The 15,761-nt window shown below is 39.9% G+C and overlaps 1 protein-coding gene across 5 annotated transcripts in view; it reads right to left on the bottom strand.

Annotated features, from left to right (window-relative positions):
- Window positions 1-15,761, bottom strand: part of TCF12 (transcription factor 12) — a gene marked incomplete at both ends in the record, with an annotated part of 148,075 nt that overhangs the window by 88,346 nt on the left and 43,968 nt on the right. For all 5 annotated transcript variants that reach the window (XM_079541151.1, XM_079541152.1, XM_079541154.1 and 2 more), the window contains one exon: window positions 10,582-10,684. In XM_079541151.1, the coding sequence (XP_079397277.1) occupies window positions 10,582-10,684 (103 nt within the window). The remainder of the gene's footprint in view (window positions 1-10,581; window positions 10,685-15,761) is intronic.

Here is a 15,761-nt window from a genome sequence, read left to right as displayed (position 1 = left end):
AGAGAAGTGTAGTACCACAAAAGAAGTGCACAAGTACGTTCTTTTCTATCTCTTCAGAACTTAAAAAAAAAAAAAAAAAAAAAAAAAAAAGCAGGATATTAATTTATTTATGCTGCAGTCATGCACTTCAGTGTGCAATGCAGACCCCAGGGAGTGGCCTTGATGCTTACAGCAGTGTTAACAAGTCATGCATTATTCTCCAGTCTCTTGCCTTCTATGTCTCATTATGTAGGAGGAGAGATGGAAAGATGCTTTATTTGTACTGCATTTGTGCCTAGAGTGCTAAGTTTATTACACAGGGCCCCATTAAAAAGCTGGAAAGCAAGCTAAAATTTTGTTACAGTTGTTGTGATGGCAGTACTTGTTCCGCACACGGTCTGCACAATCCTAGCTCCTCAGATGAGAGGCCCGACTAATCACAGAGCAAACTATTTGGGATTTTGAATGCAAGATTTGCTAGCAAAGTGAGAATGCATTTTCCTAGCTTCCTTTAGCTGGATCAAGGCCACTGGTGCCAGCTGTAATGCCACTGATATCAACTGAATGATACTATACACCAAAATTGGATTCACATCACTCCCAAGAGAGGAAAAAATGCCTCTTATGGACAAAATTAAGGAAAACCCGAAGGAGTAAAAAGCAAGACTCCACAAAGACAAGAAATTTCCAGGATACACTGGAGAACCAGGTTTGTCCTCCTCATCAGGTGAGCATAAGGAAATGAAAAGCTGAGGCACTACACTGCCAGAAGAGCTTTCCCTAGCAGAACATAAATTTGTGGTTCTCATTTGCCACTGCAATTGGAATTTGCAGATTAATAAGAACTTCCAGGGGAGACTTGTTTGCAGTACAAGATGATCTTGGAACACTTGGTTCTCAACTACCTTTAAGATTCATGAATAACTCATGAATAGAGATAAGCTATTTTAAAAAAAGCAGTAGAGTCCATCTCCTCTTGTTTCTATGTTAAGTGTTTCATTTCTTCCTCTATTCAATTTCAGTGAACCTTTATGATGAAATACAAAACTCAAGGCTATCTGTTTCTCTAGAAGAATCACAGCAGCAGTAATCCATCAGCTTCTTTCATTTCACATATTAACACATCATCAAACAAAACCCAAAGCAACCAAGCTTCGGCCCTCCTTCCACCAAATGCTATCCCAGTGAAGCTCCTACACATAAGGATAACAAGGTATCTATTTCTTGAAGTGACTGAATACCTGAGAAGTAAGTCCTCAGATCTCCTGGCTGTCCTCCTGACAGAAGCATCAGAGTGACAGAAGCTGAACTCTCATTTGAAAGCAACAGTGCTGTTTGGCCATGAGAAAAAGCAGAGAGAGGTACTGAAAAAGCCCCGCATATAAAGCATTGCCATTGCTTAGCAAAATGGGTTTGCTGTTTTTCGGTCTTGTGCATGTTTCTGTTACATGAAAGTCTCTCACCTGCTTTTCAGAAAGCAGATTTTTCATCCACTGAAGCAAAAGTGCCCAATTTGGAGTACTGCACACCTGCACCAAATGACAGCTCTACGGAAAAAGTACAGTGGTCACCCAGAAAACACCAACAATGGTAGTGCAGTCCAACACCACCCTGTACACAATGCGTACAGTCCTGTCTGTGGCAGGATGGCCGGTTCAGCTGCATCCCTTTTTTGCCTTTCCCTCCAAGGTATCAGTGCATCTATCAAGTCAAGTTTCCTGCAGCAACGAACTTCTGACTTGCCAAAACCATCACCATAAAACCCCATTAATGCAAAAAACATAATGCTCCAAAAATCAAAAAAAGCCACTTATCCAGGTACAAGCAGCCTGGTTACAACATTTTGGTTGTTCAGATCAGAATTTCATCACTGGACACAGGCTGCTAATTGGTTAAAAACTGGGCTGCTAGCAAATGACAGGCTACAGCTACATGCACACAGGAATGAAAAGAAATTAATGGAATGAAATCGAGATCAAGTAAGTGATTTTTATGCACCTGGCAATGAGCAAACATCTTTATTGCAAAACAAAGACAAGCCATGAAAAATTACAAAATTATCTTTTAATCACCTATGAGCTTTCTACAGTCCCCTATTTGAACAGGGTAATAGTTATTATGTAGATCCCTAAGCAACTGCCTCATGGGGAAGTTACATCACCAGTATGGGAAAGAATCCTCCCCTCCTCCCTTGTCCCTAGAAAGGAGCTTGGCGCCTTCAGACAGACTGAAATTTAAAATCCTACAGCTTCACCCAGCTGATCCCAGCCACTGGAACACATCTACAAGTGCCCAGGGATGGCAGGAACCACAGGAGAGAAATATGCCCTTTCAGCATTTCATGCACTGATGAGCCTTGTAACAGATAAACATACCCTGCAGCAGCTCAACTGACATGTTACAACAAAGAGGAAAAGCAGGACTTAAAAATTTCATCAGATTACTGTTTATTCCCATTTCAGAGTCTGAGTACACTGTGAATAAATCAACACTCAATGTATCAGACCGCGTTAGTGGAAAACAAAGGTTTTTGATATAAAATTTTATACAAAATAAAATAGTTTAACATTTAAAAAGCACAGATTGCACATTAAAATTCCTAGACTGGCAATTCAGAAGTGCTTAGCATTGACAAAAAATCTGGTTAGGGGTGTAAATGAAACATTTTTGAAGACAACAACACTTGGTCTGACATAGGTTACGCCAGGTCACACTGCTTCTCCTGGCACAGTGTCCTACAAGGAGGGCCACAGTCAGACTTGCAGGTGGGACAGGCTGGGCTGCGCAGGCTCCCACAGTTCTGCTATGGCACTTGCAACACTAGCAGCACCCAGAGAGCAGCTACCCCCAGCTATTCCTAGCACAATGGTGAACAGTGTGAAGGATTTTCAAGGATAGATTTCTTCATTTTCCAGAAAGAAAACATGCTTGTTTATTTCCCTTGAACCACAGCGTTGCAGACTAAGTTTGAAGATGACTCCCACACTGATTTAGAGACTTTTATAATCCTCTGAACTTGCACAATCCTAACCTCACTCACTAAGGACAAGCTGCCTCGGCACTCCACCATCACTGGCAGGGAGACAATTCTGCACCTGCTTGCTCCTTCACCTCCCTGCCCTGGAAGCTGCTGGAGGCAGCGGCTCCGGAGCAGCTGTGGCTGTGCAGCACGCACCTACCTGGCAGCTCCACCTGAGCACCTCCTGGGGAGGCTCACTGCCCGCTGCCACAGCTGCAAATCCCAGGGGGAGAGCACAGGTGACACCTGCTGCAGCCCAGCACCAAGGACACAGGCTCTGCTGCGTCTGGAGTGAGCCTTGAGGTATTCCTGTATTTAAATACGTGCTAGGAAAGTTATTTGATTGAAATATTACTGTAAACAGAAGGGAAAACTAAGCTATACGCATTCCTGTGAGCAAAAACCCAATGGTAAAAACGCCCTGCACTTGGCGCTGTCACTAAATGACTGTGTAATTTAATTTCCCAGAAACCCATTAGCTTTCACAAAAGGAAAATGAAGAGCGGATGAGAGCAATTCTTTAATGTGAGCGGAATTTATTTAATGTAATACCTGGAGGGGGAGGGAAACCATCTGAAACTGAAGCCAGAGCATCGCACTCTACCACGCATCAGAGCGCAGCAGCACAGGCTGCCTGCCCAGCAGCACACAGAGCGCAGATCCAAGCCCAGAGGAGCCTGGCTCATGGGGATCTGCTGCTGCCCAGCAGCACGGCCAAGGGCACAGCCCAGCTGCAAGCACAGCAACACAGCATGCACTGCTCCAGCAGCTCAAGGAAAGGAAAGAGAGAGCAAAAAATACACCTCTTCCCTCAATTAATGGAGAGTTTATGTATGAATGTAGGAATTAAATGATATGCATAATTATCTGGGAGAGAAGAAATCACTGAGATTTAACTGAAAGCATTAAGCTTCATCATAAACAACAAAATACTAGGAAATACACACCAGATTCTTAGCCAGCCTAGAATACTATATCAAAGCATCAATCAAGCAGTTAAGCACAGTGATGTACCTCCAAAATAAAACAAACATTCTTAGATGGAAAATTAAGCATAAGTCTCCTGCTTGCTAGATTACATGCAATCCTATGGACAAAAACTAATTAAAAAATCAAAACAAAACCCATGTCTACCTGAAGCAATAAAACAGGAGTTTCAGTGGAGTAAAGCAATGGTAACAAATACTTTGGGAAAAGTAGCAGTGATGTATTACATATAGACAAACTGGCCTAAAAAGAGCCTGCATGCAATTTTTTCACTGTTTTCTACATATCAGCCAAGGATGCTTACGTAAGCCAAGAACATAAGTGTGTTCAGTCCTGATATTTTTAGCTTCAATAATCAAAGCATTAAGTGATTTAATAAAATGTAAATGTAACGCTGTGAAACTGCCTGATGCGAGCTTCTGCAAAGTGAAATGTAAGGAATTTTTCCACTATGGGAAGTTTACACCCCATTGGTTTGTGGTGGACCTGTGCCATGCAGCAGAAGATCCATACTCTTAATTAATGCATCCATGGATGGCTCTGTCATGCATATATCTTCATAAAAAAAAAAAAAAAAAAGACATCAAGAAACTTCTTCTGAACTCTTGGCCAAAGCAGTATTCAACAGATAATTAAGCACTGTGAAGCTTATTAGCAGTCTTTTCCGTTGAACACACTGCCCTGCTCACATAAAACAGTATGAACTGATTCACAGAATGGTTTGAGTTGGAAGGGACCTTTAAGATCACCTAGTTCCAACCCCCTGCTATAGGCAGGGACACCTCCCACTAGCCCAGGTTCCTCACAGCCCCATCCAGCCTGGCTTTGGATGCTTCCAGAGAGGGGACATTCACTGGGCAACCTGTTCCAGTGTCTCACCAGCCTTACAGTAAAGAATTTCTTCCTAATATCTAGTCTAGATCTACCCTCTTCCAGTTTAAAACCACTCCCCTCATCCTGTCACTACATGCTGTTACAGGGACTCCCTCTTCCCCAGCTTTCCTGTAGGCTCTCTTTAGGTACTGCAAGGCTCTTATGAAGTCTTCTTGGAGCATTCTCTTCTCCAGGCTAATGAGCCCCAGCTCTCTCATTCTGTCCTCGTAGGAGAGGTGCTCCAGCCCTCTGACCATCTTTGTGGCCCTCCTCCGGACCTCCTATAACAGCTCCATGTCCTTCTTGTGTTCGGGGCTCCAGAACTGGATGTAGCAATTCTCATAATCTTTATCATATGCTTATTTTGTCATTTTCTTCTAATATTTGCCTCTCTCTTCCTAGTGAAGTCTGTTGATTACCAGATACTCCATTCTCCAAGTTAATGCTAGTGTAATAAGTTACTACTGGTGTGGATAAATTATTTCAAAGCAGTCTTGCTGTTACTCACATCTCCAGAGATCGTTTTCATTGTGATGTCTCCATGTGTTGAGTTAGTAACGACTACAGAAGGCAATTCAAGGAAGTCTGTTATTTTGGACAAATACACAGTGTGCCTGCTCAACACTCGCACCTGCCCTCTCCCTCCCTGAAAGGTAATTAAAGCAGCATGCTTAGCAAAGAACATAATGCCATAATTCTTAACATTTGCCATTTTAACAGCTATTCACCTTTGCTTGTTTTCCTTCAACTGAATTCACCATCATAAAATCATTTGGCTTTTGGCTCTCTCTGATCTCAAAATCCTTCTACTAATACACTACGGAGTTTAAAAAACAACAACCACCTAGCAGTTTTCCTGAAGATTAGTTAGATTCTTAAGTGACAAACAACTCAGATGCACATCTTTTAATTCTATCTCACAGCTAAAAACCCTCTCCTCTCTCAGCCTTTCCAAATTAAGATTTAAAAGACTTACACCACCTATTCAGAACAGTACCAGTCCTGGCAAGCTTACAGAAATTTCAGCTATTTACCTGATCTCTGTTTAAGAATGCTTGTCACTCCACCCAGCCAACGGGTCTGTTTACCTTGTAAGTGAAACAATAGAATTTACAGTGAAAATTAGGTGTAGTAATTTCACTCATTTGAAAGAAGCTGGGACAGAAATGCAGCCACTCTTATAAACCTACAGAATGAGGCAGTCAAGTTGATTAAGCGAGAAGCAATGCTGCAAACAGAACACAGCCAAACCCAGATACTAATCGCTCATATAATTAACCCACTAAATGAGTCTTCAGTTTCACAGCGACCCAAAAGACTGCCTTTGAAACCTTTGCGGAACTTGGCCTCACCCCAGCAAGCACCTCTCCATTGCTGCCACCCTTTGCAGGGCACTGTCTATCCACCATCCACCAACCACGTACCGCACTGATAAACGGCAACGAAGCATTAATAAAAGATAACATAAATGGTGCGCACATACATCGCTGTAGGTCCTGACTGTTTGGTAAATGACAAACCACCTGACTCACACATAGCAAAGTATAGCCAACATGAAGGGAAGATGCACTGAGTTAAAAAAAATGTACTACCCAGCTTCCATCTTTATTAGATAATACTCCATTCTGTTCTTCCACATTTATTTCAATCAGGACAAGAACCAGACTTTCTATTCACTGTACTCAATAGGTATAAGAAACTATTTTGATTACCAAATCTAAAGCATTTTTAACTCTAATAAGCTAATAAGAATCTATTAATAAGCTAGTAATTAGCTCCTACTCCCTCCCTAATAAACACTGCCTGATATGTCTTGATTTCCCTGCCTTGTCAGGTCATTCATACTCTTCAAGCTGCTCAACGAAAATACAGTGACCACAGAAAGCACAAAGCAGAATGCTATAAAGAGAAGCACGGCCATTAGGACACAAACATGATTTGAAGAACTAATACACTGCAACTCCTAGAGCTGGATCCACCAGCGTGAGTGAGTAGGTAAGGTCAGGAAGAGAGGTGTGATCGAAAGCTCTCTGTGCCATTCTCACACATTTACAGCTTCTGGTTATGGCAGTTTCCTGTTATCCCAGCTGACAGATCTTCAAACCCTGTGGCTAGCCTAGGAACACCCTGGGCTTTAAAATTTAATCAAATTAAACTGTAAAAACAGTAGATAAGTAACTGGAAAACAAGGAAATACACTTGAAAAAGAGATCGCTATCTTTTAAATGTAAGGGACTTGTTTCAGCATCTTATATTCAAGCTTATGTTCAGCAACCTTTCCACTTACCACGGATTAATTTTTTAATGACTTTTCATCACATACAAGCCTGTGGAACTGCTCAGCACACAGAAAATGAACACAGGGCACAGCATAGGAATGTTTTGCTTTTATCCTTTCTATCCCTTGTGGAAGGACACAAACACCCCAAACGAAGTTGCCCACTTCAAATTTTCAACTAACCAAAAAACCTTTACGCTATACACAGTAATGATCAGTTTCCTCTCTTCATGGTAAGCAGAAGTAGAAAAGCTCAGTACAATAAAGTTCAGGACAGTACAACAGAAGAGATAATACCGAACGCTTGAAGGGTCCCAGCAAAAACTGACCTTCAAGTACAGAGAACTAAAAGGCAGCATAATTACAGAGGGAATAATCTGGCATCTTCGTGAGTAGTTTTCTAGAATGTAATTAAAACAGAAAGTGTTGAATATGCAAAGATTATCAAATCTAGATGGAGCTGCAATACAACCAATATATCTTAGCCTGATTTTCTATGTATTGCTATGGATACTAAAAGACTGTGCTGCTGCCAAGAGGATTCGGTGGTTTCACTTAAAACACAGGCAACAGCCCTTCCTTTTTTATACTCACAAATCAACAGGATAATTCTGGAATTCATTAACGAATAACACTAACCAATCCAACATAATAGCTTTACTTCCTCTGCAAAACACTTCAAAAAAATATCTAAATGAATATGGAAATGCATCTTTCTGTGGCAAATTGTTCATTATTGAATCATTATCAACTCTTGTTAGACAAAATTCCTCTCTTTTGCAATGTACAAGATCATTAAAATGTTTGAGAGCTCCATCATGAAAGACAGTGGCACTTTATAATCCGCTATCTCTTCAGGCAAATATGCTTACGGCTGAACATAATACACAAAATAACAACATCCCCTTGACACACAATTCTTTCTTTTAATGGTGCTCTTAAGTGTTGACAGCAACGGTGAAATATGTTATTGCTAGATGGGCTTGTTGGTTTGTGGGTTTTTTTTACATATAGTTTTTAACTATTTCAGAGATGCATTTCAGTGCATCTGATGACAAAAGTTGAGGAGGAATGCCTCCCAGACCTTTTGCATGGAACCCTCTGCACTCCATCACTCCTATTAGCCCAGTAAGTTATTTCCTATCAGCTCATCAAGTTTATATCCTAAAATTCCAGCTCCTTTCAGCCTCTCAAGACTGCACAATAATCAATCAGTGCACTTATCAGTAGTGACCAACAAAATGGATGCTTTCACTTATTAATGGGAATGTGTCTACAACTTGATAGCAACTGTATAACTTCTTTTGTCTAACAAAGCTAACTAAAAAAGTTTATTTTTCTTTTCAATAGGAGAAAAAAAAAAATCAGATACAACTACTAAACAGAAAACTTTCTCCCCAAACTTCCAGACTCAACTCCAGGTATGTTGCAAAAATTAATGATGTGAGATACAATACACCAAGCTGCATCCCATACAATAACATAAAATCAACATCTTTTAGTTTAAAAAAAAAAAACCACAGGTGAAATACTTTTCAATTATCCTTTTAGAGATTTAGTTACACTTCTTAGATACATAGATATATAGATATATACCAAAAGTTTTCTACAGTTCTTTGCTGCAAATGGGGGGAAACGGGAAGAACTATTTCTTCAACAAAAGAAAACCCTGAAGAACTGTTAGCCAAAGCATTAGAAAACTATTTCAGTTCACAGCTGCTGTAGGCAAGCAATTGACATACACACATCTTACAGTGTATCAATTCTCTCTACAAAGCAATCTCAGTGGAGGCTTCTTTGCAAATCTGTAGGTAATGATGTAATTTTATTATGTTTAATGGAATCTCTTAGTCATCTCTTCTATAAAAAACTAGGAAGATACAGTTCCAATTTTTATATTTAAAGACATATATGGTTTAGAAATGACTCAGAACAGAAACATGAACAAATAGCAGAAACATGAAAAGTAGCTTAGTTTTGGTAATACAAAACAAACAAAAAAAAAAAATCAAATTTTGCTATGCGTGTTTGTAAAACAACATCAACATCAGCTACAAAAAAAAAAGCCTCACACATGCTACTGATCAAAATACCAGAGCAGCAACTGAGGTAACCTGCCTTTTTCGTCTACTTTAATTAGAAAGAAACAAAAGCAGGCAACATTTGAAAGAGTGCTGTCAGTGAGGGCAGGAAAGGAAGCTCTACTCTGCTTTATTAAAATAAAAAAGGGAAACTACATTCGAACTGCATTCTCTTCAGATATAGGCATCATTGATCAATTGATACAAACTCTGCGCATGGACTACAGAGCCAGTCACTCTAAAATTACGTCCTTTCAGTTCATACAGGAAGGTTTAAACAAGATTTTGGTTTTGGCAGTAGCTTTGCTTTGCCTTCATTTCAGAGAAAATTAAACCAGTAAACAAAGATTGAGCAAAGTAGAAAGATTTCCAAAAGAAATTGCAGACCACCAGGATTTGGATTTGGATAATCCACTTAGATTACCATGGCTATGTCTTAAAAGGACAATACTGAGATCACAAAATAGGTCATGTCTATGCAAAGCAGAATATACAAGTGAAACAATGTCTTGTTTGCAAATTTGGAATAAACATTCAGATTGATCTCTGTGTTTAGGATACAAGAAAAGGACTGCCCTAAGACAACATTTTTCCCAAACAGTACATATTTGGAAAACGACATTTTTATGTCCCAAGCTTAATGAGAGTTTCAGACAACGCCATCAGCACATTAAATAAGTTTCAGGTAACAGTGAAGTCCAGGAAAAGAAAAATAACATTCAATAGCTAAGCCAGCAATATAATATATTTTTTTTGTGGATATGTTTAACTTTTCAGTTTCAAAAGCAGAAAAAATGCTGGACACCCACAAGCCTGAAAGCAGTAATATTTTTTGCCTAACAAAATTGGTTTTTCCATCTACTTCTTAGAATTGATAGTGTTTCTAAGAAAACAAATATCAAATATATATGAAGATCAAAATCTAAAAAAAAAAAAAAAAAAACCCAACACAAAGAAAATCCTTAAGCAAACCAGTGTTTCAGGGATCTCAAATATTAGAAATTTGGATTTTTTCTTTCTTTTCTAAGTGCACAAACTAAAAACTGCTGCAGATACCTCCTCAACAAAAGCAAAGAAAATTTCAGCTTTGAAATTACTTAAGTTTTACAAGAAAAACCAAAAATCAAAATTAAACATATCAGCTTTCCGTATCAACTCAAATTCCTTCTGAAAAGTCATAGACAATGCCCTTTATAAGGAATTTGCCCAACACAGAAGTGTTTCAACAGGAAAGTCATTGTTGCTGTGAGTAACAAAGCAACTTCCAGATGCTTGATGTGTCAGGCCTGGACAAGGAGATGAAAAATGTCTCTTTCTGACCAAAGAGGCTTTGAGGGGATACTCGTAAAGAATTACCTACTTACCCATCAGATTTGAGTTCATGAAAGGTGTCGGGGACAATCCTTCATGGGGCCCTAATCGACTGTCATTCAAGTGATCACTGTAATGAGGACTGTCTGCAAAACCCTAGAGAAAAAAAGACCAGAGTATTAAACAGATTATTTGGCAGCCCTGCTAATTGAGTGTAATGACACTTTTCTAATTAAATGTGTGGAGTCGCAATTGGTCATTCATCACAAAAGTTGGCTTTGAGGTCTATCTCACAGAGAAAATCACTCTCTGCCCACATTTTATTTTTGTACCCCTTTCTCCACCAGCAAAAAATAAATAAATAAAAATCCATGATTTCTTAACAAGTTGTGTCCTCAGACAGTATTTCTAAAAATTGAGTAATACTGTAATACTCAGATATTTTGATATCTGAATCCTCTTAGTGTTACATCACTAATCACTGTGAGCAGAATTGGTCCGAAGAAGTCACAACTGATTTATTTGTTGTTTGCATTGAACAAACACTACAGTAAGGTCAAAGAGTCGTGACATTAGGAAAAAACACTGGTGCAAATGAGAATAAATTTCTATTCCCCTTGCAACCTACTATTAATATTACATATTAATAGGCATTTTGACACTATGAATTATAGCCCACTGACAACAAGTTTACTTTCAAATACTGATTAAAGAAACAATTTTTCTATTTGATTTTAAAGGAAGCATTCAAACTGAAATATCCTTTTTGCTTTTCTGATATTAGATAGCAAACTTACAAGTCTTGGAACAACCCTTACACAATCTGGAAACACCAGCTTATTGAAAGCTTGCTCCAAAGGCAGAGACAGACTGCAGAAGCCTAAGATGTATATATTTAATTAAACCAATCAAGTTTTTCTTTTGCACTGTACAAATTGTTTTCAGCTTTTCTGTATAAAGGTATGAATAAGGTATCTGCCATTCACAACCACTCAAATTGCATCCCAAATCACACTGAATCAAAACTTGACAAGACTTGGCACTCAGAACAGCACCTTCTTTGCAATTAAGTTTTGACCATTTTGTAAACCTTAGCATACAATTCCTGATCGCTTTCTTTAAGCCTCTTTAAAAGCTAAAGAGAAATCCAAAGCTGAGGCCTAATTAAGGGACAGGAAAATTGCTCAGGCTCAAAGCGACTAGAAACCAAGTCCCCTGGGACTATAAAATCAATCACTGAGCATTTATCATTTTTTCAGACCGCAGGCTCACACTCAAGACAACACTAATGGGGCTGAAACAGGCCTCACTATCTTTGCAGGCGTGCTGTCAGTTCAACCAAAGGGCCAGTAACTGAGGGCTAAATAACTGTCAAACCACTATAACTGCTTACGGATGCGTGTCACAACTCTTTCTGCTATTCTGCTTTAAAAGTAATCTTCTGGGAATCCCAGTTCCCAGATGAATCTTTGGCTGACTTTATCTGCTTCAGAATCAGTGATACACATGTGATAGGCACTCAGAAGCAATCCTAGTGACATTTACAACTCGGTTATGACCACGAGGGTGTCTCCTGGTAGCTGCGGCCCGGCCCCATCTATCAGGCAGAAGCTGCCCCCAAACTCGGTGGCTCCTAGCAAAGGTCATCACATACAGCTTGCTTTTACGTTGAAATGAAATAAAGAAGAAATTAAATCTGCCAAATAAAGGAACAAAAACATTTCCATACAGAGGACCTAAAAAAAACACAGCTTTTAACTGCTTGTTTTCCTGTTAGGGCCTTGGCTTGCACTGTTTCTTCTTGTCTTTTTAAAACCTTTCCAACCCACTCCACTCCCCACCCAAGACAATGCTCAAACTATATTTTTATGAAGTAATTTAAAATGTCCATGCCACTAGGGAGGACACTATTAGTGAGAGATAAAAGAGAACCCCTGAACCCTAGCATTCTTCAACTACTAGCATTCTTCAAGTTAATATCATATATTCCCCCTTGTTCCCTCCCCTCTCCCCCCAAGAACAGAGGAATTAAGAGAATCGGGTAGATGATTTACAGAGAAAGAAATGGTCATTCCCCTATGATCAGACTTCCTATAACCCTTCTCATCACGTTCTTCTCATATACCCTCTCAGTCACCATCAGAAAGATCCCCCGAGAGGTTCTTCACAGGACTAAAAGGCTACAGAAAACATGACAACGTGGACCATGTGAGGACAAAAATGTACTGATGCATATGCAGGCACTTTATTCCTTTTTACTCATTCCCTAACTGAAAAATAATTGTATCAGGCATTTCCTTCTTTGTCACACACAGCAGAGCTCACTGTGGTGCTAAGTGCCACTCCTTCTCAGCCCTCGTCTGTGGAGGTCTTAGCTTGGCTGCTATCCTGGCCACCAGTCACTCAGCAACGAGTTCCGGATTATCGGCTCAGGCAGCAGTTTTTTTGTTTGGGACCAGAAACCCTGGGTTGATTCCCACACATAACTCACTCAGACTACATGAATACAAAATAACCACAAACACACACAGCTTTGATTTCACAAACTTCTTTTCCACTTCACAAAAGCAAATTAAGCCAAATCAGAAGAGCGCTAAGTACAATGATTTAAATGAGAGTTATTTCAGAACATTCTTCACATTTAAGCTGTACTTCAAATTAAATTGCGTTCCTGATACCGTTCCTTGCTTTTACATTCGTGTCGTTAACTTACATAATGAACAGCATAATGTTCTACTGGAAAGAGTTTTAGTCAATCACAGATGAGAACTTCAGAAGCTTCTAAAAGATACTGGAAGCTTTTAGTAGTACAACTGAGGCATAAGAATGTATTTAACGAATATGATGGTGCAAATTGACAACATATATTTACTGCTTCAAGAAGAACATATTTGTGAGCTTTAAAAGGTCTGCTTGCTACAGCAACAGAAAGTGATTTACTAAGAGCTACACGCCACCTGTACGGCTAAGTTTCAGAGAAAACACTACACAGCTGACATCTGAGCTGATCTCTCATGGCAAAAGCAAGGTAGCAGCAGGGTGGAGTACACAAACTGCTACCAGAGTCCCTTTCAAATCTGTGTTTGAAAGACAATTTCGTAATATATACTGCCCAAGAGTGAAAAGACAACCATAGGAGGACATATTTCCATTTCATCCTTTCCTTCTGATACAGGAATAAATTCCACTGTATGGCAATTTTGAAGATTCTTGTACTTGCCTCCAGAAGAGTACTCAACTTGATCACAGCTAGTAATTGGTTATGCCAAATGGTCTTTGCTCTCTTGGGAAGCACTATTTCACTATTCATATTCTGACCTCATTCCTGAATAGGTTAATGATATCATGCTTTGGACCACAGGTGGGTTTCCAAAGTTCTCTGGAAAATTGCTGCCTACCAATCTACGTTGTTTGTTCCAACTTCTTATGTACTTAATATACAAGCAAGCTCTAACCTTCTCAAAAGACAACCAAACTCGTTCTTTCTGCACATTTACAGCCACAATTAAGCTTAATGGAAGCTAACTGTTCCCTTACAGCGTTTTGTAGCATTGTGACTGTCCATTTTGCACAGGCCTCGCCCCAGATTTCAGACTCACAGTATGTCTGTGTTCAGAAAGACAATAATCAGATATGTCTGCAAACAAAAGCGACAAGTATCATAAACTAATAATGCCCGGCATGAAATGCAGCTGGAGGACTACTGCTAATTAGAGCTGCAATTTTAACTGCAGAGTTCAGGCACTCTCAAGGTTGAATACTCTAACATTTTACTCATTTTTCAGACATTCTGCAGATTAGAGAGACATTTTCTAATCATTCCAGTAAATGAACTCCCTGTATATATATTAGCAGTTGCAAACTTTTCATTCTCACCTTCCTTGGGTAAGACTCTACAGGTGATTTAAGCATTGTTTCTAACAAAGTTTTCCATCGTGATGGTTGCTAGTATGGCAAAACCAACTAAAATTCTGAGACGAACTATAAATCTGCATGTAATATTATACAACACACCTGAAAATTATCTTACAGAATTAGCTCAGAAGCAGAAAACCACTGTCTGTTAAAAATCACACCAGGACTCATCTGTGCATCTGTCTACATGTGACACCAAGCTGAGTGGTGCAGTTGACACAACAGAAGAGAAGGACACCACCCAGAGGAACCTGGACAGGATTGAAAAGTTGGCCTAAGAGAACAAAATGAGGTTCAACAAGGCCAAGTGCAAGACGCTGCCCTGGAGTTGGGGCACTCCTAGATATGTTTACAGACTGGGAAAAGGATTCATTGAGAGAAGACCCATAGAGAAGGATTTAGGTGTCCAAAAACTGGACAAGATTCAGCAGTACATATCCTGGGCTGCATCAAAAGAGGAGTGGCCAGCAGGCAGAGGGAGGTGACTGTCCCCTTCTTCTCTATTCCTGTGAGGCCCCAACTGAAGTACTGCATCATCCAGGCTCTGGTCCACTAGCAAAGGAGGGATGTGTAGCTGTTGGAGCAGGTCCAGGGGGAGGCCACAAGGACAAGGAGAAGTCTAGAGCATCTCCCTTATGGTTAAAAAAAAAAAAAAAAAAAAAAAAAAAAAAAAAAAAAAAAGGCTGGGAGAGGTGGGCTTGTTTTAGATGGAGAAGAAAAAGCTCCAGGGAAACCTCACTGCAGCCTTCATGTGGAGCTTATAACCAAGAGTGGGACCAACTTTTCTTTACATGGTCTGATAGTGACAGTTTAAAGCCATTCCCCTTTATCCCTTATCCTAAGAGTCAGGTGTTAGCAAAAAAAAAAAAAGTACTTTACTCAGACAGTGATGAGGTACTGGAAGATGCTGCTCTATCTCTGGAGGCATTCAATGCCAGATTGGATGGAGCCCTGGGCAGCCTGATCCAGTGAGTGGCAACTCTGCTCACAGAAGGGGATTGAGACTACAGGATCTTTAAGGTCCCTTCCAACCTAATCCATCCTATGATAAGCAGAACCACACCACTGACTCCCACTCATGCTATGGGCTTGTTCATTGATATAATATAACACAATTATTAGAGAGCAGTCCCCCATATCATCTCAATTGTTAATGAAGATTAAACAGGACTGGACCCAGAAATGACCCCCATGGTACTCCACTCATTGCTGGCCTCCACCCAGACTTTGCACCACTGCCCACTGGGTCCCACCACTGTACCAGGTTTTCCATCCAATCCATACTTCAGCAGCTTTTCTAAGAGGCTCTTATGAGTGA

The sequence above is a fragment of the Tetrao urogallus genome (genome assembly GCF_951394365.1).
Source record: "Tetrao urogallus genome assembly, chromosome: 11".
Taxonomy (NCBI): Eukaryota; Metazoa; Chordata; class Aves; order Galliformes; family Phasianidae; genus Tetrao; species Tetrao urogallus.
This window is presented reverse-complemented; position numbering and strand designations above follow the sequence as displayed.